Source organism: Leiobunum rupestre, chromosome 7 (genome assembly GCF_980474605.1).
Source record: "Leiobunum rupestre chromosome 7, qqLeiRupe1.1.hap1, whole genome shotgun sequence".
NCBI lineage: Eukaryota > Metazoa > Arthropoda > Arachnida > Opiliones > Sclerosomatidae > Leiobunum > Leiobunum rupestre.
In genome coordinates, this window is record NC_143390.1 from 36,474,200 (window position 1) to 36,496,040 (window position 21,841).

The 21,841-nt window shown below is 38.6% G+C and overlaps 1 protein-coding gene across 3 annotated transcripts; it reads left to right on the forward strand.

The window, feature by feature from the left end:
* The first annotated feature begins 1,710 nt into the window (after nt 1–1,710).
* On the forward strand, nt 1,711–16,062 carry LOC149936133 (uncharacterized). 3 transcript variants are annotated; one of them, XM_090152922.1, is made up of 4 exons: nt 1,711–1,894; nt 6,788–7,376; nt 12,625–12,890; nt 15,235–16,062. In XM_090152922.1, the coding sequence occupies exons 2-4, from the start codon at nt 6,827–6,829 to the stop codon at nt 15,403–15,405; spliced, it is 987 nt and encodes a 328-aa protein (XP_090009048.1). In that variant the 5' UTR covers nt 1,711–1,894; nt 6,788–6,826; the 3' UTR covers nt 15,406–16,062. The 3 variants fall into 3 exon arrangements, with proteins under 3 accessions (XP_090009048.1, XP_090009050.1, XP_090009049.1); XM_090152924.1 differs by having other exon boundaries at nt 15,137–15,376; XM_090152923.1 differs by lacking the exon at nt 1,711–1,894 and adding an exon at nt 6,016–6,099.
* Nucleotides 16,063–21,841: the final 5,779 nt, after the last annotated feature.

A 21,841-nucleotide genomic window follows, 5' to 3' on the forward strand; every position in this document is an offset into this window, starting at 1 on the left:
GTATAATTTCGGTGTACCATCGGGAAAGAGTTTGAGGTTTCCGATGGGGTGAAACCTGTACTCGTTTGGTCTTTTGGCGACAAATATTAAGATAAAATAATTTATGAAAAGACATTTGAAGATGAGTTTGGTAATAATTGTCGCATATCCCGCTAAAAGACTCAATATCACCATATTTATTTCCAGGCCCGACAAAAGGGGGAAGCCGGTACAAATAACCGGGGCCCATCCAGCCAAACAAAATTATAGCTATTTATAGAAGTAACGGCTTTCTAGGGGCCCGGGCCCGTGCAGCCTAGGGGCCCGGGTTTGAACAAACGGGGCTATACTTATCCCTAGCTTATCTCCAAACAAAATATAGCTATCTGTAGAAGTAACGGCTTTCTAGGGACCCGGGTCCGCTCTCGACGGCCCTGTTTATTTCCAATTGATATTTTCTGGGCCCGACAAGAGAGGGAGAGGAAGGTACAAATTACCGGGGCCCGTGCAACCTAGGGCTAGGGGCGCGGGTTTGAACAAACGGGGCTATACGTATCCCTGATTTATCTCCAAACAAAATATAGCTATCTCAAGTAGTAACGGCTTTCTAGGGGCCCGCGCCCGCTCTCGACGGCCCTGTTTATTTCCAATTAATATTGTTATTCTTAATAGGTGAAACTATAAAGTAAAGTTTGTCTTAACCAACTTGTTAAAATGGGAAAACAAAATCACGTGACCACCATTTCACAGCCAACTTCGAATCGGTAACTCGTGTTCATAGTTGGCCGTGTGAGGTTAAATAAAAAAAATATTCCTTCCAGACACTGCAGGCAGCTAATTAACTTCGACAAGATGTTTTAAATAATATTAATAATTAGATTATATAGATGAATCGATCAAAATTTAAACCGACATTAGCAAAATGAAATGAATAATAATTCGTATTTCTTAGGATAGATGGCGCTGCAGTTCTCCACAAAGTCACTTGACTACCATATTTCAGCCCCCCCCCCCCTGGACTTTATAGTTTCGCCTATTCTCCATTCCACAAATAACAAAATAATTATTGTAAATAAATTAATTGGTAGAATTAGTTTCCGATGCGTATGAACTATAGGTGAAGATGGCGGCCATTGCTCTAAGGTTGATAGTTATGGAGGAAAGGGGGATGACACTAGCCTTCCACTACAGTGATGATGACGTCACGAGAATACACCCTATACGGTAGGAAGCTAATGCACCCCCCTTTTGTCCCCCGTCTTTTGGTCAGGAAATCTCACGCCATGTAGAAAAACATGCCACTTATACTGACTAGATCAAATGAGAACTTAGAAAACCATCAAAATCATTGCATCCTCACATAATTAATAAATTAACCAGTTGGTACCTCAAATTAATAGTCGCGGTAAAGACTTTACCCCACTCTGTAGCCTCGATATAAATCCCTAATAAGATAGTTGGAATAAATTCGAGGATGGTAGCGAAATCGTAAAATGAAAATCGCTTTTTTATACCAAGAAAGAATAATATACAATCTCAGTATTGACGAGAATCGTGCCACCAGAGATGCCACCAATCAGAGCCTTCCTTTAGAGTGTGACGTCGAGCGCCAGAAGGGGGGGGGGCGGAGGGACCTGTTGGTGGAGAGAGTTACGAACGGGGAGAAGGATTCATATCATCCGAAAAGCTCGCTCCGAAAGGACACGCTATTATTTTGGCTAAACAATCTCACACGCGACTTTTATGTTTACGCTCTGATTTTATTCGTTCGAAAAACTGACTTCTTGGTTTTGGATTCGCCGTGATTAAAACTCTAAATGTGTTTTTTTAATTAAGTGCCATGTTTCGCTCTCAGCCTTCGAATGCAATTCACGCTGCTCTTTTCTTCCCAACGATTAAGAATCGAGAAATTAAGGTAGGGATTTTTCTTCTTTTATTTTTCATTTTGGAAAGGGAAATTTTACTCGACTTCAGGTTTATTTTTTATATTGTCTTATATTTTTTTGGTTTTTAGTTTTTTTTTTAATTAAGATGTTTTTATAAATTGTTGAATTTGGTTATTTACAATTTTTTCCTCTGGTATACATTTCCCCTCGTGGGTTCGCCATTACTTACACCCAGGGTCTCTGGTCGCCGGAAAATGGGGGCTAAAGGGGGAAAACTCCAGCAAAATATCGCATTTAGTGTATATTTTTAAGGTTTTTAATATAATGGGCATATATATTTTGAAGTTAAAAGGTTATATTCATTACAAATTTTGTTCGTTCGAATTTGGCATACATTTTTTATTTCATAGAGAAAGTTATATTTTTTTGAAAAGTGCCTATTTTGATTTAATAGATAAATTTATATACTTTTGAAGAATGCCTATTTTGATTTCTTAGAGAAAGTTATATATTTTTGAAGAATGCCTATTTTTATTTCTTAGAGAAAGTTATATATTTTTGAAGAGTGCCTATTTTTATTTCTTAGAGAAAGTTATATATTTTTGAAGAATTTTGATTTCATAGAGAAAGTTATATATTTTTGAAGAATTTTGATTTCATAGAGAAAGTTATATATTTTTGAAGAATTTTGATTTCATAGAGAAAGTTATATATTTTTGAAGAATTTTGATTTCATAGAGAAAGTGATATATTTTGGAAAATTGCCTATTTTGATTTAATTGAGAAAGTTATATATCTATTTTTTTTTCATAGAGAAAATGACTATAGTTTTGGTATACTCATTTTAGATATTTCTCATGATACAAATGTTGTTTCATGTAATAAAGGAATAAATTGGCAGGTGTTTCTAATTAGACAAGTTAACTAACATGACGTCAATTGTTTTAAATATATGATATGATCACTGGTATTTCAAACGCCTCAAAAAATAAATAAAGAGCAGACGGTGATAAGATTGTGAGAAATTAGGCAAAAGGGAAAGCGAATCCCTATCATGCATTTCTATTCGATGACTGTTTGAATATATTCGTATGACGTCACTGACATGTTGCGTGACACTGTATAGTAAATATTTAACGGGAAAAATACGGTTATAATGACATTATTGCGTAAGATCAGAAGTGTATAAATAATATTACAGAAAAGTAAACGCGGTAATTTTCTAAAACTAAATATGGTTGAATTTCAACATTTAACTTCGATAGTAAGAGTAGTACAGCTGGTGTAAAAAGCTTCAATAATGGGAAAGTTTAAGTTTCATAGAGAAGATGTATAGGACTCTCTTAACACAGATATTATATACTTCTGGTACCAGACCAGGGTTGGACACAGTGGCGTAGCCAGGATTTTGTTTCGGGGGGGGGGGGCACGCCATTTTAAAAAAAGTAAAAAAATAAAAATATTTGTACGTACGACCATGTATTTCGGGGGGGCAGGTCCCCCTGTGCCCCCCCCCCCGGCTACGCCACTGGTTGGACATAAGGATATTTTTTTAGTAGTCAGCCTGACTAGTGGGGGACAGCCAACATTTCGCTTTACCCGTCAGAATTAAAATAGGAGTATATTATCACTTGAGTTACATGATGTGATTTTTTGAAATGAAATGGGATTGATGAATGATGAATTTAAGAAACGCCATATTCGCCATTATTTATGAATATTTAGGTAAATTTTTCACTTGTCAAATTGACTAGTGATTAATTTTAGTAGTCAGAGCATTTACTTTAGTAGTCAAATGCCATGACTAGTTCCTTATGTCTAACCCTGTATCAGACAATATTTTAAGCGTGATAATCGAGAGATTATAAACTCCAAAACTCGTAGATAAAAACCCGCAAAACGATGGTTTCATTTCTGAGTGGTTTTAGTTTGGGTATTTTGATAGGAATAACTCGTAGATAAAAGGCGTAGACTTCCAACAAGTTCCACTTACGCGTTTTCGGGTTAATCTGTCTATAGGGACTTGGCAGTGCTACGTCACAGTTTTTTTTAAATAGTTTTTATCGTGGGGAGAAAAATAATACCACGATGGCGGCCATGGCCAAAGCTACGGAGTGCCAAGTCTCTATTGTAGAGAGTGTTCCAGATGTTGTGACTATTATAATTATTAGATAAAACTGTCGTACTAATTATAAGTTTTAAAATCAATATTTTACACCTTTTATTTACCCGTCATACAGTGCTTAAATTATAAATGTCCCAGTAGAATGAGGTCTCGGTTAATCGTGACAGGTCTAGTGTTATTAGCCTTTCGGCAATCTTTGTCTTCCAGGAAAATGAGCGCTTCTAAATACCTGTTGAAATGGGCGGCTTATTAATGCGAGGGAGAAAACCCCGCGTCCGCCGTCGCGTGCATTGTTTTGACTCGTGTACACCCACCGCGCACGCCAATGCAATACACAGCGGCGGCGCCGGACAAAACGCCATTTTACGGCGAATTTACTCGCTTCGTTTATTTTGCATTTGTGTTATTTCGCTTAAAATTGACCAAGAGAACGGTTTCACGTATTTTGCCCCTTTTCGAGAAATATTCAAAGAATAAAATTACTCACCATATTCCGCTTATATAAGTACGGATACCTCTCTAATAATACCATTTTTTTTCCACAATTAATTACTTAATTTTAAAATTAAAGTCGCTTCACGGCAAAACGTCCAAGTTGTGCCATTGAAAAAACTTTACGGGCTTTTTGACCTAAAAGATTGGACATAGGTCAAAATTACAAACTATAGAATAATTTCACTTCGTAGCTATAACTATGGCCGCCATTTTGTGCTGTTTTTTTCTTCGCTATGCGAAAAAGCGTCGTGTCACGTGAGACTGAAATCACTGAAGGAAAAAAAAAGAAGTTAGGTAATCTTGAAATCTCAAAATGTGAGAGGAAACCTGTAATAAAATCTTAATATCGGCATAACAAACGGTAAATCAAAATCGTACATTAAAATCTCAAAATCAGTGTTCCCAAATAATTTTCAGGTCTAAAATCCCGTATAAAAAAATCTAAAGCGTCCCATCCATTGGTTTGGACTTTGGACCTATATTTTAGTTTTTATTTTGGAAGGGGAAGCGGAACTAGTTATATTTATAGAATTAATTAATTAATTAATTAATTATGAACAACGGTTCTATTGAAAGGATTTAAATTACTTAATATCGCGGGTTGAAACATGATTTCACGCTATTAACGAAACCAGGGGGGAAAATAACGGTAACAGGGGGGGCTAATACCTTTCCGCTAGGGCAACAAAAGGCTATGGTTTCTCTTTACGGATGCGTGCTTTCGCAAGTTTAAAAAACCATGAGATTGAAAACGAATATTTAGTCACGAACCAAAACTACGCCACTTTACGTTTCGTGAACGGGGCGCAAACTTTACCCTCTGCCAGGTATTAAACAAAATACTCGATTATTAAACGGCGTCAGAATCACGAAACAGCCCCCTCTCTTTTAGTCAAAAACAGGCGCGTGTAACTTTCAATGAAATTTCACCTTGAATCTGGTCAACGGCCCTTTTGTGGTCTACCGACGCGCACGCATTTCACAAATTCCAAAAGTGGGATCGCTATTTTAAATATTTCTAGTTCTTTCTCTGCCTACGAGTGAACGTAACTTTTAAATCGTCAAGTCACTAAAGAGTTTAATAAAAGAATAGATGTATACGATGCGGACGAGAATGGTGTTCGGAACGAAATATGGGTTAATTCCCCCCAAATGGGGGAGCTGAAAAAACATCGTTCGAGTCAGTCACAACAGTCGTACGTAGTTCGTGATGACTTATCCGGATCGACCTTATCTCGAAGAGAAACGGCGGACCAGGACGTTAACCCGGGATTGCTGTAAGCGTCTTAGCCAATAAGAAAGCGTGACGTCACGAGTCTTCCCTTTCGACGTGACGTCAGCCTGTTATAGAGTCTGGGTCACGGGCGCCGCGCAGCGGCTAACGATGACGGCGTAGAATGGAACCGCGCTTGTAGAGCGATCCCCGTGACGCTAGTTCTTCATTACCGCTACAGCGCTCGCCCGCGAAGGACCTCAAATCGACGTTCCGCTCGCTACCTGTCCCGACAGCCTTATTTGTCTATTTTTAGTTACGTTTCGATTTTTACATACCTGTTAATTTGGTTTCGAAATTACCAACTATTGATATTAATCCACTTAGGAGCTTATTCTAAGGTTTGTTATTTGTTTAAACTTTATTATTTATTTTTGAGGGGGTGATCCCCATCTCACCTCAGCATCCGACCGACGACCGTAGCCGGTGTTGGGCAAGTTCGGGCACGTTACGAGCTAAGCGGGGAAGCCCAACCTATTTTCCCAATTTCATTTTTTCGCGTTGAATTTATATTATTTTCTAAATGGAAAAAGTAAATTTAACCGGGTCTTATCTATGTAAGATAAAACACGCCAGAAAGTTTTGATTCGCATCTGGGGGGAACCGTACATTTACGAAATCTAATGAAGCGAAACTGATACTATATAGGAAGACCCACGCGACCGCGTGCATAAATTAATTACTCACCGGCTAATTAGTCAATATATTTCCGAAAATCCCAGCTGATCACCTGGAAAGACATCCATCCGGGTTCAAATACCCCCCAAAAAAGGTGGAATCAATAAACAGTGACAAACCAATTAATTGTTTATTTACGAGATAATCCGTATGGATTTATTCAAGGACGGGATAAGCGTAAGGTTATTACTGGGATGCCAAAATTACATTCAGTGAGGAAACGGGCGATAGGTTTCCGCGTGTGACCTACAATTTGACACGATCGTAATCAACGGCGATACGAAAAGTGAACTACGTAACTTTCTAATCTAATCTGATTGTATTATTTGTTCCCGCCCATCACCCGTAAAGGCTTCCAAGAACACGATTCGGAGTGATTCTCCCAACTAAATGGAGAAAGAGAACGACGCGGATAAATCTAGTCAGAACTTTATAACTCCGCAGTACCATCCCAGAGCTAGACGCAGGCGATCTCGAGTCACCTACAACTTTTCACCACCGGACACTCTAGTTCAATCGCCGGAAGACTCCGGTTACGAGGCGTCGCCGTCCAGCGTAACATACTCCAGGAGGTTCACATTCGACGACGACATGCCCAACTCTATCGACTTAAACGGACATCGGAGCTCGCCTCCCAACAGCCCCGACAGATTCGTCTCGAGTCCCCGTGCACCCGCGCTCGACGAAGACTTGGATTCGCCCCGCGCTGACCAAGCTACTCCGCCTATATCCATCCAACGAACTGGCCAGAACTCTCGCGGCTTCAACCCTTTTTCCGTGTCGCCTTTGTACCGCTCTGGTTTCTTGGCATCGAGTCCCGTCGCTTTGATCTCCAGCGCGACTACAGCCACGCGACCCAGAGGCTCGTCCGCGCCACCAGCGTGCTACGCCGACAGTAGGACAGTGTCCACCGTGTCCACACAGACGGATCCACCAATCGGTGGGTTATTTTTTTTTATTATTGATCTTAATGAGGGGTTACATTGTTAATCGCTGGAAGTTGGATTCAATAATAGTAACCCGGCCACCTAAATTAAATACTTTAAAAGTCGCTTGACGACTTAGGCCTATGGTGGTGCCTTGGGTATTAGCCTAGCTGATTATTATTATTATTATGATTATTATTATTTAAATTTAAACCTCGTACGGAACCTGGCTCTGAATCAGAGATTACCAAAATGGAGGGAAAAGTTCAGGGATTTAAATAATTTAATATAGTGAGGGATTTTAATTAGTCAACCAAATAATATTGTGATACGTTATGATAGTTAATGATCTCGAAATACTGTTATAATAGTCAGGAAGCTTATCAATAAAAGTCAGAGATATTGGTTTAAATTTGTTACGGGTAACGTGGAAAAGCCAGCTACTTTTCTTGATCAGAGAATTTCGTACGAATCCTCTAATTTCAATGAAAAAAGGCTATAATGGAAAGCCAACTTCCAGTAAGGAAAATAAACTGTATAGACTTGTACCGTTATCAATCAACTCTGTCCAACATCAAAGCGTTGGACCTTGTTCAATGACATATGTTACAAAATTCACGGTATCTTATCAGTAACTTTAAAATATTTATGAGTATTATTTTAATATTTTAAATTGGATATATTTTAGAATTGGCTTAGTAAAATGTCTCGAAAATTGTTCAACCTATTCTCCGCATTTAGAGTCATTATAAACTAAATCGTATAAGCTTTTTTTGTAATTGTTTTAACGTTTAGAGATTTAGTCTATGCTTTATATACACCCTATTTACGGGCCAACGATAGACGTAATAAGAAACTAAACAGGGTTGCCACGGTACTTGGAATTCCTGGAAAAGTCAGGGTATTTTAATATGGGTATAAATATCAGGGAAAAGTCGGGGAATTTTAAAAATTAGCCTAAAACTCAGGTAAATGTCAGGGAATTTAATTTCGGTTGCAAATAGGAAACTTTACTAAAGTATAGATTAAAAACTACCAAATCTTGGCACAAAATAAGTCAGGGAAAATCTCCGTAGATGGACAAAAAGTCGGGGAATTTGACTGTGAAAAAATGTGGCAACCCTGCTAAATTACCAAAGCCTAACTACGCTACTCGAATTTAAAAAAAAAGTCTTGTCCAAACAATCTGAATTCGGCTTTAGGTCACTGGTATAAAGTTACCCTAACCCATTTCGCATCAAAATAAAGACGGGCTTGACATAGTATAGGCGCTCGAAGGAAGGAAAAAGGATGCTCTGTCAGTGGGAAGGGGTCGAAACGGAGAGAGTTTTCACGCCCCCCTTCATCCGCATCCATCCAACGTGTTTTTCCGGCGTAAACAATCAACTCCTCGAGAAAAAGAGAGCGCTAAGAAAGATTTATATTTACAAGGAGATCAGAGTCAGTGGCCCCTTTCCAATATTAGACTGGACATTTTGACCCGAGACCGGGGGGGGGGGGCTAAGGGGGAAGGGCGCCCGGAGCCGGTGGTAAGCCTAACGCCTCGAATGTCACTTGAGAGCGTTGCCAAGGGTGAAGGAAGGTTAAACATACGTCGTAGATTTTCTATATCCAACAGCTACCCATAGGGACTGTACCTCCCCGGGTAGGCTTCGTAAGCGGTAGCGGGTGAGGGTAGCGAAAGCGAGACAGTAAACAAGCGGGCATGCCCCCGCAAGTCCCGAACGTAAACATCCCCTCGCGTGCAACACGTGCGTTTAGCTACTCCATCTTACAACTTCCGAGATCCCCCTCTTATTTTTTTCTTTATTTCGGGGGTAAGCAACCTCCTAGGTTCCCCGCTGCCCCCTCTGGCATAATGCTCTAAAGCCCGCTCTCTGCTCCAATGGCGGAGCTCAGATTCTTGCCCGGGCCTTCTCCGACTTATCAAAAAGTTGAAAAGAACGTTTTTTTCGGCGCCCGTAGATAATGAGAAAGGAGAGAAAACCGGACTAGGAACGGGGATGCCCGGGGATTCGAAGCGACGCCACGCGAACCGCCGCCACCCGCCACCCGCCCAGCCAGCAGGGTGGAACGACTAGCGCGGGGGAAACGCGATTCCAAAATTAAAAAAGAAAGTTCGCCATAAGAAATATAAGTAAAAAAAAAATTCCCGCCAAGTTTGCCCGCGCGTGCGCAGTTACGTCACGATCTCTTATCATATTCTACTTGTTGTTTTTTTTCCTTCTAAGCGAGTTAAGAAGTCCCCGGGAATTTTTTAGCATACGTTTATATAAATGACGCCCCGAAGAGTTCCCCTGATGTAGAGATAAACAGTGTCTTCCTTTTAGAGCTTAGTGGATGCTCCCCGTTCGTAGCTTTTCTCTTCCTAAAAGTTTAAAACGCATTTTATACAAGACACGCGCCAACGTTTTTTACGTATCGCCCGCGCCGTAGATCGACTTATTTTCTCTACTGAAAGAATAGATTTCTATCTGTCACTTTCTTACGAGGCCCTTTCAACTTTGACCTTGCCGTCTTTTTTTCTTTTTTTCCCTCCTATTTTTATTAGCTTAATGTTTAGAAGCCCAGGAAAACGTGTTATCAGCTGCGGGGTTGGCTCGTTTTTACGCGAGGCCCCTGGTGGCCGCTGAAAGAAGTTAAAACTAGGGACTTGAACCCGCTTTAAGATGTACTAGTTAACATGGGAAATATTAACCCACTACTTTAACAGACAAGCTAGTATGCAATTACGTTACATTTTCATAGTTAAACGATTTCAAATTTATGTCTTGGGTATCTTAAAATGATAAACAATTTTTGAATGCGCCAACATTATCTTTTACATACAATTTATGCATTATCAAGAAATATCTATTTTGTGTCTGCAAGTTATCTTGTTTCGTATCAAATTCAATAGCTTAGGGCAAATGAATAGTTTTCACTTATAAATAACTTGGGCCAAGGCTTGACAATTAATTGAGTTGTGCATAAACTAAAATGCAAACTAGAGTCACTGATGCACCCAACATTAATATTACTTGTAATTATCATTATCATTTTAATATTTATTTATGTATCCTTATAACACCAACAATAATTTAAATTATTCAAAACAAATTACCTTCGTATGCCGAAAATATATCTTTTGCGTCTAGCAGACGACGCTTATATGTCGTTTTCATGGTTGCAATTTTACGAAATTTCTGAAAATAGCGAAATAAGCCTTTTAAATTCATAAATAAAATAAAGCACACAAATTTCTATTCGCGACCGAAAACTATTGAAACGCCCCCTTTGGTTCGCCATTGAAAGTTAGCGGTTAAAGCAGACGCTATTAGTTTTTCCTCATCGTTATTCGTAAATTTTACTTATAATAATGATACTTGCATTTTAATATAATTTTTGCATCGTTTACTTATATTTTGATAAGTTTATTTAATTAGAAACGTTCTTATGACTATTTAATTTGTCCGTAGCAGGCGCTAGATCATAGGCGCTATCACGGAGAAACTAGCACCGTTACGCCACCTAGACTCGTTTCGGTCGCGAATAGAAAAGGATTATCTGTAACCATCATAGATATAGGAAACGTATATAAAGGTCTAGATAAAATATTTCAAAGGGAGTGAATACGGAGATGACAGCTAGCAGAAACGCGTAATTTCTGCAGGCTATCCTTATAAGACGCTATCTATCGGTAAGAAAGCTCGTGCTATCGTCGCGAGAGCCATTGTCTCCTGCTTAAAAATGATACTAAACGTCACCAACAGATGGTGTCTAAATACTACCGCCTGCGGAAAGGTCAAGCACTTAGTACTAAAATGCTAAGAGAGCTCGCGCTCTTGGTCACGTGCCTTCCTCGGTGTCTGCTAGGTGTCAATTCCGTATTTTATGTTAGGCTTAGACGCCCCGAAATTTATCTAGACCTTTATATACATTTCTTATATCTATGGTAACCATGAACCTATAATTATTTTCAAGAAAACACAAAACCTATTTCAGAAAGTGTAGTAACTCTTTATTCAGGTTTTTAATATTGACGAAATAGCACATTTCATTATAGGCCAAGTGGGAAACCCGCGTTACTGACGGTGAATCAATCCTTTCTCCATCGTTCTATAATAAAATAATTAATGAGGAGAAAGCGAGGGAGAGATAAATGAGAAATCGGTCGATTCGGCTAGTAGGGAACGCGTCATGAGGCGCCATCTTTCTCAGCGGGTGGGCCCGCCCTTTAAATTCTTACCTCCTCAGAGGCTCATTAATAGATACTCCTTGTAAAAAATTGCCCTCGTGAAAGCAACATGATGTCAACGCGTAATTCCGTCCTCTCCCGAAACTTGCATCACCGCTATCCCCGGGAAAAAGAAATTTCGAGCTCTATTTTTAAATATATTCCTTCCCCATCTAGTTTTGTTGACATTTCATTTAAAAAGGCCTACTTTCGCTCTATATCACCTCTATATTTCATTCTTTTCCGCGTAATATTCCCGAGCATAGCGTCATTTCCACTTAAAAACATTTCGCGTTCGCAGTGCCACTGGCGCCATCTATCCGCGAAAGGGTGAACCAAATATCGCGGAAGGGGATTTTTCGGTTTTACAACTCTCAGGAAATTCAATATACGTAAAACTAAAACCTAGCGGTTGATTTTGACGGGGAGCGTGGCGTGATGTCCAATTTGAACAGGCCTATAGAGATATTTATCTAATATCTGTTTATAAAAATTAAACTTCCCCCGGTTACGTAAGAAAAGAGCTAATTACGTTAGCTGTCAGTTATCCGCGGTTTTCGCGCGTTAGACATAACGGCGCCTCAGTGGGAATCAAATTATCAGAGAGGGTAGTTTATCCGGAAAAATAAAAATTCCCCTTCCGATCCCATACGGGAAATAATTGCACGATTGAAATATACATAATAGACGCGCGTCTCAACAATAAGGCACTTTCTCAACTTTGAATGGGTCGCTCTGGGGAAACGGGATCTCCGGCACTTCACGGGACAAGTGTGCCTGGGTATGACAGACCCCGGAACCCCAATCAGCTGGCAATGCGTACAAAGACAGAGATCAACCGACGCAACGCCTCCGATTTTAGTCGGAATTGTTAGTTCACCCGCGTTTATTGGAGGAAATGGGGTTGACCACGTACTCGAGAAGTAATTAAGGGGAGGACTGGTCAATCTTAATTAACAAAACATATCCGTAATTTGCTTATTGGCCAAATATCCACGTGGGAGTGACAATTTTAATAAATGTTGTTTTTTTTTCGTTCCTTTCAGTGGTACCCGTAATCCACGTTCACGCGGACAGAAGTGTCCGACATAGGAGGGCTAGTTCAGCTATGGACGCTCCTTTACCGGACGTGGTCCCACCCTCAATGCGCCCCCGACGCCCAAGATCCTTATCAACATGCTCTTTCCCTGGTTTGGACGCCCAGGGACATCCAATGACTCCTCAAGAAGAGGATTCCATTTTAACTGTTGGGTCCCGCCTTCGCTCTTTAAGCGACGCATTCGAAGAGTTTCACAACGGTGACGTCATGCTGGTTAGTATGGCTAAACAATTATTCTTGACGTGTTTCATTTTACGCCTACTGTTCGCGTCGTCCGAAAGTGAGACGCTAGTTATTGAAAAATTTAATCTTTAAAACGCGTCTATTTGAGCACCATTATTAATTTGTTTTATTTATTTCTTATTGTAATAAACCTATTATATTGCACTGGTTACGATTTGTACTGTCATTTACTAACTTAGGCACAGTGGCGTAGCTAGGGGAAGGGGGGGAGGGGTCGGGTGAATAAAATAAAAACTAATACAAATTAGAGAAATTTTAAAAAAAAACGTTTTTACACGCTTTGATTAGTAAGTACCACACCATGATAACCATTGACACGTGTCCACCCATAATAGATACGCCACTGCTTAGGTACGGGGATCAGTTTCAGACGAAGGGCCCAGTATAAGAATCAAAGTCCTATCGGTAACATGCCCAAATCCACTTTAATAAATCGTCCTCAATAGACTACAGGTTTTAATTTTTAGCGTTGCCCTACCGCCATAAGATAAACTCGTAGTTAAACGCTTTCGGTAAAAGGCAAATGATCGCGCAGTCAAACGTCAGATTTACTCCATTGAAATAATCGCGACGGAGTAGTTCTAGCTTCGTGCCGTTCCATCATCCCCTTAAACAGGCTTCCAGCCTATGATAAAAAAAAACTTCCCTGGTCTCGTAAAAAACGCTCGAGAGATGGAGAGAGAAACCGTTTTCATGTCGTCCGCTTTAGTCGTAGGTGTTAGGCACCAGCCCAGCTGCTGATGGCGCGGCCATCTTGGTGACGTCACGCTCTCCCAGCTGTTCTTACGAGGCTTTCGGGGATAACAGGCCCGTTTCGCCCCCGATTTTGATAGTGAAAATAAGTAAAGGAACGTTTCGTTCCCACGCTACGATCCGACACCTGTGCTTGGAGCGTAGTTGCCTCCGCAGACACTCGGGGGAGCCACGGTGCCACCACCTGGCCACTCTGTACTCTTAACGCCATTTTTATTTACGTCTCCCCAAATTTTACAACTACCGTATCGTCGTAGGCCGGTCGGTCCCCCCGTAGAATCCCCGCTCCCGAGATGATGATAATAACGTTCCTACTCTTAGCTCAGTCGCATCTTTCCCCCAACCGATGAACCGCAATAACACGGTCTATTTATGTTCCTAGTAATACAGGCTTATACTGATACGTTTCGTCTTTAGTTATTATTTATCAAACCAAATTGGTTGTACTGGAATTAGTCGTACAGTTGGGAAATATTCAGTTGGGGGTTAAGTAGTCGTTAAGGTCCGATCTGCTAAAAGTACACCGATATTGAAAACCCGAGTTTATGAAATAAATAATTATATAAAATTTATAATTAAAATTAATTTAGCCGGTAATTTTTCACTTAGCACAGAAAATGTAGTAATTAAAGACAATATTTAATTAGAATTTCAACTAACCGTCGTGTTCGAACTCGGTGTTATTGGTTTGGGCAATAAATTATTTCTGCCCGGGCGTAGGGAGTGAGACGGGAGTTATAGGGGGAAGGGGACTTATCTTATCGTTGGAAGATTGATCGGACAGTTGGCTAGCGTATACTTTACCCAGTCCAAACGCTTCTTCTAAGCCATTGGGTTACTTTAGACTGTCTCGGAAGGATAAAAAAAAGGGGAACACTGAAAGCTTCCCCCAACTTTCTCGTTTTCCAATGTATCTTTGTTCTTTACGAAAAGAGTTTCTGTTGTAGCGCTATTTTTAGGGTTAACCTTGAACTCGCGTTGCCATGCGCTGAAATAGTAAGGGTCGTGGTAACGGGTAAATTTCGTCCCCTTCACCCCCCCCCTCCCCAATGGGACTCTAACCAACAAAGGGGTCCCCTTTTCGACACAAAGGCCCAAAATAAATCGTGTCCATTTTGCCCCTTCTTTTGGCCAACTTCATCGTTTATTTAAATTTATTGAAAAGACATGAATGCGAAAGTTTCCATTGTAGTCGATAAACTTAAAATGAAATCTGATCCAGGTTGTGGTTGATACCACGAATGACTTTGAATTATTGAAAGAAATTTTTTAAATCACATAGGGATTAAAAATCGACCTACTGACCTTTTGTGCAATCTGTAAAGCAAATTTAATTTTTGGTTTTAGACTTCTAATATAGAATAGAATAATTCACATACACCGCACATTAAAGACGTTTTTCTTTTGTTTTGACCTTTGAACCCGCTTCTTTTCCACCCCTTCTTCTTCCGTTTAATATATAGCTACAGAACTCAATCTAAAACGAAAGAGTTTTTTTATATCTTCCTCTTACCGAAATCCTTGCAACTTGTCCCGAAACGATCAACCTACCAACCAACAGAGGAGAGCACGAGAGACGATGGACGTTCTGGTGGCTGAGACTTTGGCCGCTTTACTTCGGTACTTCCTTCAACCTCTTCTGAACTGGCAGCCGCAACCCCCCGGAGGTGAAGGACACGAACCACGTCCAGCGAGACGACAACATAGACAATCAGAATGTCGTATTTTATAAAGACAATTCATATTTTAGCGAAATTCGGGTTTTTTCTACGTTGAAAAGAAAATAGACTTTTGTACGGATATTGTGATTTAAGAGTTACAAACTCTTTTGTGCCTTAAAAGGAACATTTTTTTTTGATACTTAGACTTACGCGGGTGGCCCTGAGGCCAAAACTTAAAAGACTTTAAATTTTGTACTATAAAGTTTGATAAAAAACAAATATTACCGGTACTAAAAAGTGTATGTATATATGTGTAAAAGACTTTTCAAATATTTTCTCTGTATACCGGTCCAAAATTTAGTTTTTATGACAGATATATTAAAATAAAATTACCCTTTTTCTGTAACCAACTGGCGTTTAGATTAAAATAATAATATTTGTAACAATGAGGAAGCGGCGCGTTGTTCATGGCGCTATCACAATGTTTCATTTATATTCTCCTCCGACTTCAACATCATTTAAATTATTGCACCATTTAACATTTTTATTTAAAATTAAATTTCGTTAAATTAGCATCGAAATAAATGGCCAGTTGGTGTAATACAAGGCTGAATAAAAGAAAAATAATATAAAAAAATGACCAAAAAATGTATGTAATATTTAGTGTATCATAATATTTTCACCATTTTTCATAATAAATTATGAATAATCGTATTCAGCTTTTCCAAAAGGATCTCGATTTTTTATATATATATAATAATTTAAAATATTTAATTTGCCAAAAATGTTTTTTTTTTCTTTGTATTTCCTTGTGGATATCTATTTCCTTATTATTTTGAAAAAAATCTTATCATTTTAGTGTTGGTGATATAAAAAAACAATTCCATCTTATTATATAGATATTATTTTATATAAAATTTACCCCAACCGGTACTTAAAAGAAATACTGCCAAAATTTCAAATAATTTCGTATAGCTTTTTTCTCTCCGTTGATTTTGTTTTTAAATATTTCTTGTTACGCTCAAATATACCAAAAATATACTTTGCATAAAAACTGATTTAAAAAAAATAAAATTTTCGTATTTCTCTCTAAAAATTATTTACTTAATATTATTGTACTATTATATATTTTTTCATTTCAAAAATTAGCATAGTTTTCTATATACAAGTTTGGATTAATGTTGATCTCATAATTAAAAGGTGATATAATTTGGAATTAATAGTCAAAGAGTATTTCCCATTAAATACGCCAAAAACGAAATGGCTATTAATTAAAATATATAAAAAAATTATCATTATCATTGAAAAAATAAAATTAAAAATGTATACTTTTTCAAACTGGTCTTTATAAAAGTTGGCCTGTAAATATATATATATTTTGTGTAAAGAAACAAATTTGAAAAGTGCTCATTACATTTTACGTTTGCTTCTATCCTATTTTTGTTTTTTGTTTTTTTTTTACCCAAAAGATTTTGGGGTTTTACGAAAAGAAACGATTAAATCATTTAAAACAACAAATGCTTTCATATTCTTTTTTTAATATTTGAAGCCCATTTTTTAATATAGGTTCAAAATGATATAAGCCCCTGTAGAAGTGTTCCAACCGCGATACACCAATGTTCAGGGAGAAGTGAAATATCGTTTTTCCCCCGAACGACACGTGCCCCTAGAAATCAAATTTACGCGACATTAAAAGCTTACACGTAAAAGGGTGGTCTAGCCTTCGATAGTAGTAGCAATTAAGGCTAAATTCTAACAGATCATTTGTGCCTTTTTTTCACAAGACATCCCAACGGCTTAGGAACTCAGTATACGTGAAGAATTTCAGTCTTTTCACGACTTTTGGTAAGCCTAAAATCAAGATAGTCTTAAGAAATGCGTAAATAAATCTTCATTTTCTGGACGAATTTCGTGTTCTTAACCTCTAAATTTAAGCAAAAAAAAACCTACACCTCTACGTCTTCAATATTTACAGCGAAAAATACGAGACAACTCCCTTCAACAAACAAACCGTAATTCTTAAAAGGCTGCAAAAGGTTTTTTTTAGTAAAAACACTATAAATATGCGCGACAAAGCATACTCTAAACGATACGTTATCAACCAAATGCAGACCGTACCATCACCCTGACCTACCACTAGACTATCAGGTATTCCGAGACGTTTCTAGAGCGAAAGATTTAAAAAAACCACCCGGGCCTAATCGTACATCAAAAATAGTTAGGAAAATATAAAGGCGAGTTTTGAGAAATCTCTTGGCGACACGCGAAGTCACGATAGCAATTTACTCATTAAAAATACTTCTCTGTCTATATTTTTTTTGTCTTCTGCCAAACATTTCAAGGGGGGGGGGGGGGTAGAGAGAGGTTATTTAACCCGCCTCACGGAGAAGAGGGGGTGTTATAGGGCGCCCGGTCGCGTGCTGTACCTATTCTATGCCCCCCTCGCGAGCTCCCTAAACGAAGAGATGATACAAGAGGTTAATTGTTATACAATCTCCGCATAACGAAAATGAACGTCGCTTATCCACAACAAGGCACTCATTACGTTTTTCCATTTCTTTCTATTTTAACGCGCGTTGTCAAAAACCGGTTTTTTGGGTGAAAAACCGGCCGGGCTTCCACGCTTCTGAACAAGATAAAGTCGGGTGACTTTATGAATTGAGACGAGGCAGACGTTATACAGAGCGCCACTTTTATTTTTTAAGGACAATTTATCAGTGAATGACCCCTTTGATCGCAATAGCTCTTGATATAAAATACGAGAGGTCACGTGATTACGTTAGATTCATCGTGCAGTTAAAGTTAGAGAGCGCGCGCATATTTTGGTTTTTGTTGAGCACGAGACCCTCTACACGGAAAAAAATAACACTTTTTATACATGTATGCGTATAGAAAGAGCTATTGCATTTGATAGATTTAAGTTGACAGGTTGTAAGCTAAAATATAATTCTAATTAGGGTCGAATCAATCATCTCCAAAAATGAAAGCCGTGTAAATTACTTATGGTTGGTTTTCAATAATAGTTTTTACCAATTGTTTTGCCAAATTTTTATTGTTTTGAGAATTACAAACCGTGATTTTCCCATACTATTTTACGTAGAGAAATTTTAAATTTGGGTTGTGAAAACATTTTAGGTTGCCATGGCAAAACGAATGGCCATTGAAACTTTTCCATTTAGGAGCTTTCAAGGTTCATAAAGGTCTACTTAGCCCCCTAATTTGAAAAAAATCGGGGAGAAACACCTCGGGATGTCTCCGTGTACGTACCGCTTTTGGTTATGCTAAATCCGTAATTAATTACGTAATCACTTTAGTACTGTCAAAGTTTAAAGTAATGTACGCCTTTTTGAGTGGCAATCGACTGCAGCGCCACCACGCTAGCCCGAAATGAAGTAATGTCATCTTCACTTTGTACTATTTTAAAGGTTCACAGAATAGTTTGAAAAATTCGGGTAGAATTTCAGGTAGCTCCTCCCCTTCCGCCCCCTGACTCAGCCATATTTTGTCACATTTTTAAAACACGTGACCCTCAAAGCTCAAACGATTATGTGGCCCTTTAATACGCTATCTTAGGGACTATGGGCTTAATCGAAAAATCGTCTGCTAATACGGACTACGACGAGTTTTTAACGTAACTAGCGACAATCATCCCTAGCTTGTGTTAAAATAATAATAATCAGCTAAGCTAATATCGAGGGGTAAGACACTCTGCGAACTCGGTGTACACTGCCGTACCTTTGACAGTGCTAAATGGAACTCGCGAACTCTTGAAAGTATGTACCTTTAACAGTGCTAAATGCACGAACTCGGTGTACATATTATCTGAGATTGTCTTACCCCTCGGCTAATATCCAAGGAACCACAAAGCCTAAGTCAATTATTAATATGTAAATTCTTAGAAGTTATGGTTTACTAATACGTTAAAATTATTAAATATAAGAGACACTTCATGACTAAAATTTTGTTTTTATTTATTTTGTCAAATATTTTAAATGTTTTTAAAATAAAACAAATTTTAGTCATAAAGTATCATGTCTCTTATGTTTAATCATTTTAAGGCCTAAGTCAACTAGTAACCAAGTACCGGTTGCGTAGGAAGGTATAGTGGCAAGCCCATCAAGCCACGCGAACCAACTTCTAAATCCCACAGCTACTTTCGTGAACACATTTATCTATATAAATAATCTTCTTCTCTGTCCACCGCTTTCTGAGTCGGCTGTTGCGCGTGCATATAGATCTAAAGTGTTGTTGGCGTCTTCATCTCCGTCGATGGGGGAGTCGCTAAGGTTAAAAAACTTGAAAGTCGAGATGGCGAAAGGCGGCATCATTACTAGCGCGGTTATTACGTTAAATGTACGCTGGCAAAACTATATTACACGGCCAGAAGAAAAGGAGATGATAAATAATAGAAACAGAAGAGAGATAGGTGGTGGTGGTGGTTTCCCTCGCGTGGCTGGCCAAGCGAGAAAGGATCAAGGGCGCAAGCGGAGAGTGACGTCACCTCTTTTTCAATGTTTACGGCGTGTGGAGGAACTCTGCTGGTGCGGTAGAGAAAACTGAAAGACCTGTTTCCTCTAAAAGCCAAAGGGGTAACTCCACTCCGTCTGGAGAGGAAGGCAACAAGTGTGGTGAGCTCCCGTTCGAGAACAGCTCAACCGTTATACGATAATGATTGATAGCAAACCCATCACCAAAGACTGTAAATCAGCTACTATTTCAATGTTTCAACGCTGAATTGTTCTTTAACATTAACAATAATATAGCCACTTTAATCATCTGCATTAGAAGGACCGTGAGCTTCCATATTAGAGAGCACTCTAGAAGTTTGAACAACAACGTCGGTTAGTCACGTTAAAATTTTAGACGTTTTTCTTTATCCGTTTGTACTTCGGAGTCGAATATTTAACAACTTCTAGACGACGCCATGTCGTGCTTGCGTGAGACATTTTTTAAAGTTTTTAAATAAAAATAATGATAATAATAATTTTCCAACTCAACAAATCGATACAGAGTTATGACAAATTATTATTTATCTAGTACTTGTTAAATAGCGTAAATACTTGTTTGAATTGAAATACGCTTAGGCCTTGTACAATTAAGATGAATTTTGTGAAATAAGTACTAATATACAAAGATATACTATTGCGGTACACCCGGGCACACGAAGAAAGAAATAATGGTATTTCGACGACACTACATAACGCCTGTTTTAGTTTTGCCCTTTCCCCTTATATTCTATTGGGCAATGAAAAAAACATAACCTTACACACACTTTCTCATTGGTGGAAAAAGTTTAACCCCATAGTACTTACAAGGGGACGACCCGAGGTGATAATCACCGAATTTGTTCAAACTCGGGTATAGTGTACACCTCCATGTACCTTAAAAAACCTGGAAGGGAAAAGTTGCGACAGGCTTTCGTTTTGCCATGGCAACCGAAAACGTTTTTGACATCATGATTTGGGATTTTTCCATTGAAAATAACATGGGAATCTGAAGGATTTTAAGGGTCCCCCCTGTGAAACCTTTTAAAAAATGAAAATTTTTGAAAATTTCAAAAAGGTTAAAAAAAAATTTTAATTGATTTTAAAAATTTCATTTAATCAAGTTTAAATGCAATTTGGTCAGTTGGGGGACCCTTAAAATCCTTCAGATTTCCATGTTATTTTCAATGGAAATAATTTCAAATCATGTTGTCAAAAACGTTTTCGGTTGCCATGGCAAAACGAAAGCCCGTCGAAACTTTCCCCTTGCAGGTTTTTCAAGTTACATAAAGGTGTACATTATACCCGACTTTGAACAAAATCGGTGATTATCACCTCGGGTCGTCTCCTTGTTAGTGGCGCCATCTAATCGGTGGCTACTCTTGATAATTTCCTCTTATAATGTTCAAAACCAGTCGTAACGCGTGTTAGCAGACGAAATTTTCAATGCAGAATTCGTGTCCAAAAACTATCGCTACGCCCCCTTTGGTTCGCCATTGAAACCTAGATAGGTTGCTGCTAAAGCAGACGTTAATTGTTGTTCCTCATTATTCAACAAACACGACATACACATTAACAATATTACTTTTTGGTAATTTCCTCAAAGATGTTTTATTAAAGCTCCTATTTCGAATAAACACGGCATCAAATACGAATTTTCGGTAGGTCATTTCTGTACTACGAATTAATATAAAATATAGCCACTTTTAGCCGTTGTAGCTTATACTGAATATTTATATATTAGTTAAATATACAAAGTAAGTATCATATACATAGTCAAATAATACAAATAGGCATTAGGGTTACGTTATACGCTAATTAACCTCAGAGATAAAGTCGAATACAAAATTAATCACAATACGACCTCCGTAACCGGGTGCTAACACAGTTACGCGGCATCCCGGCAGGGGGAGCTAAGTGACGTAAAAAGTATCAACGGTGGGCTCCAGCGTAGCTCTCCGCAATTAAGTAAATTAATCTCTCGCGCTGCGCCTCCGTCGCGTCTAAATAAAAGGGAACACCC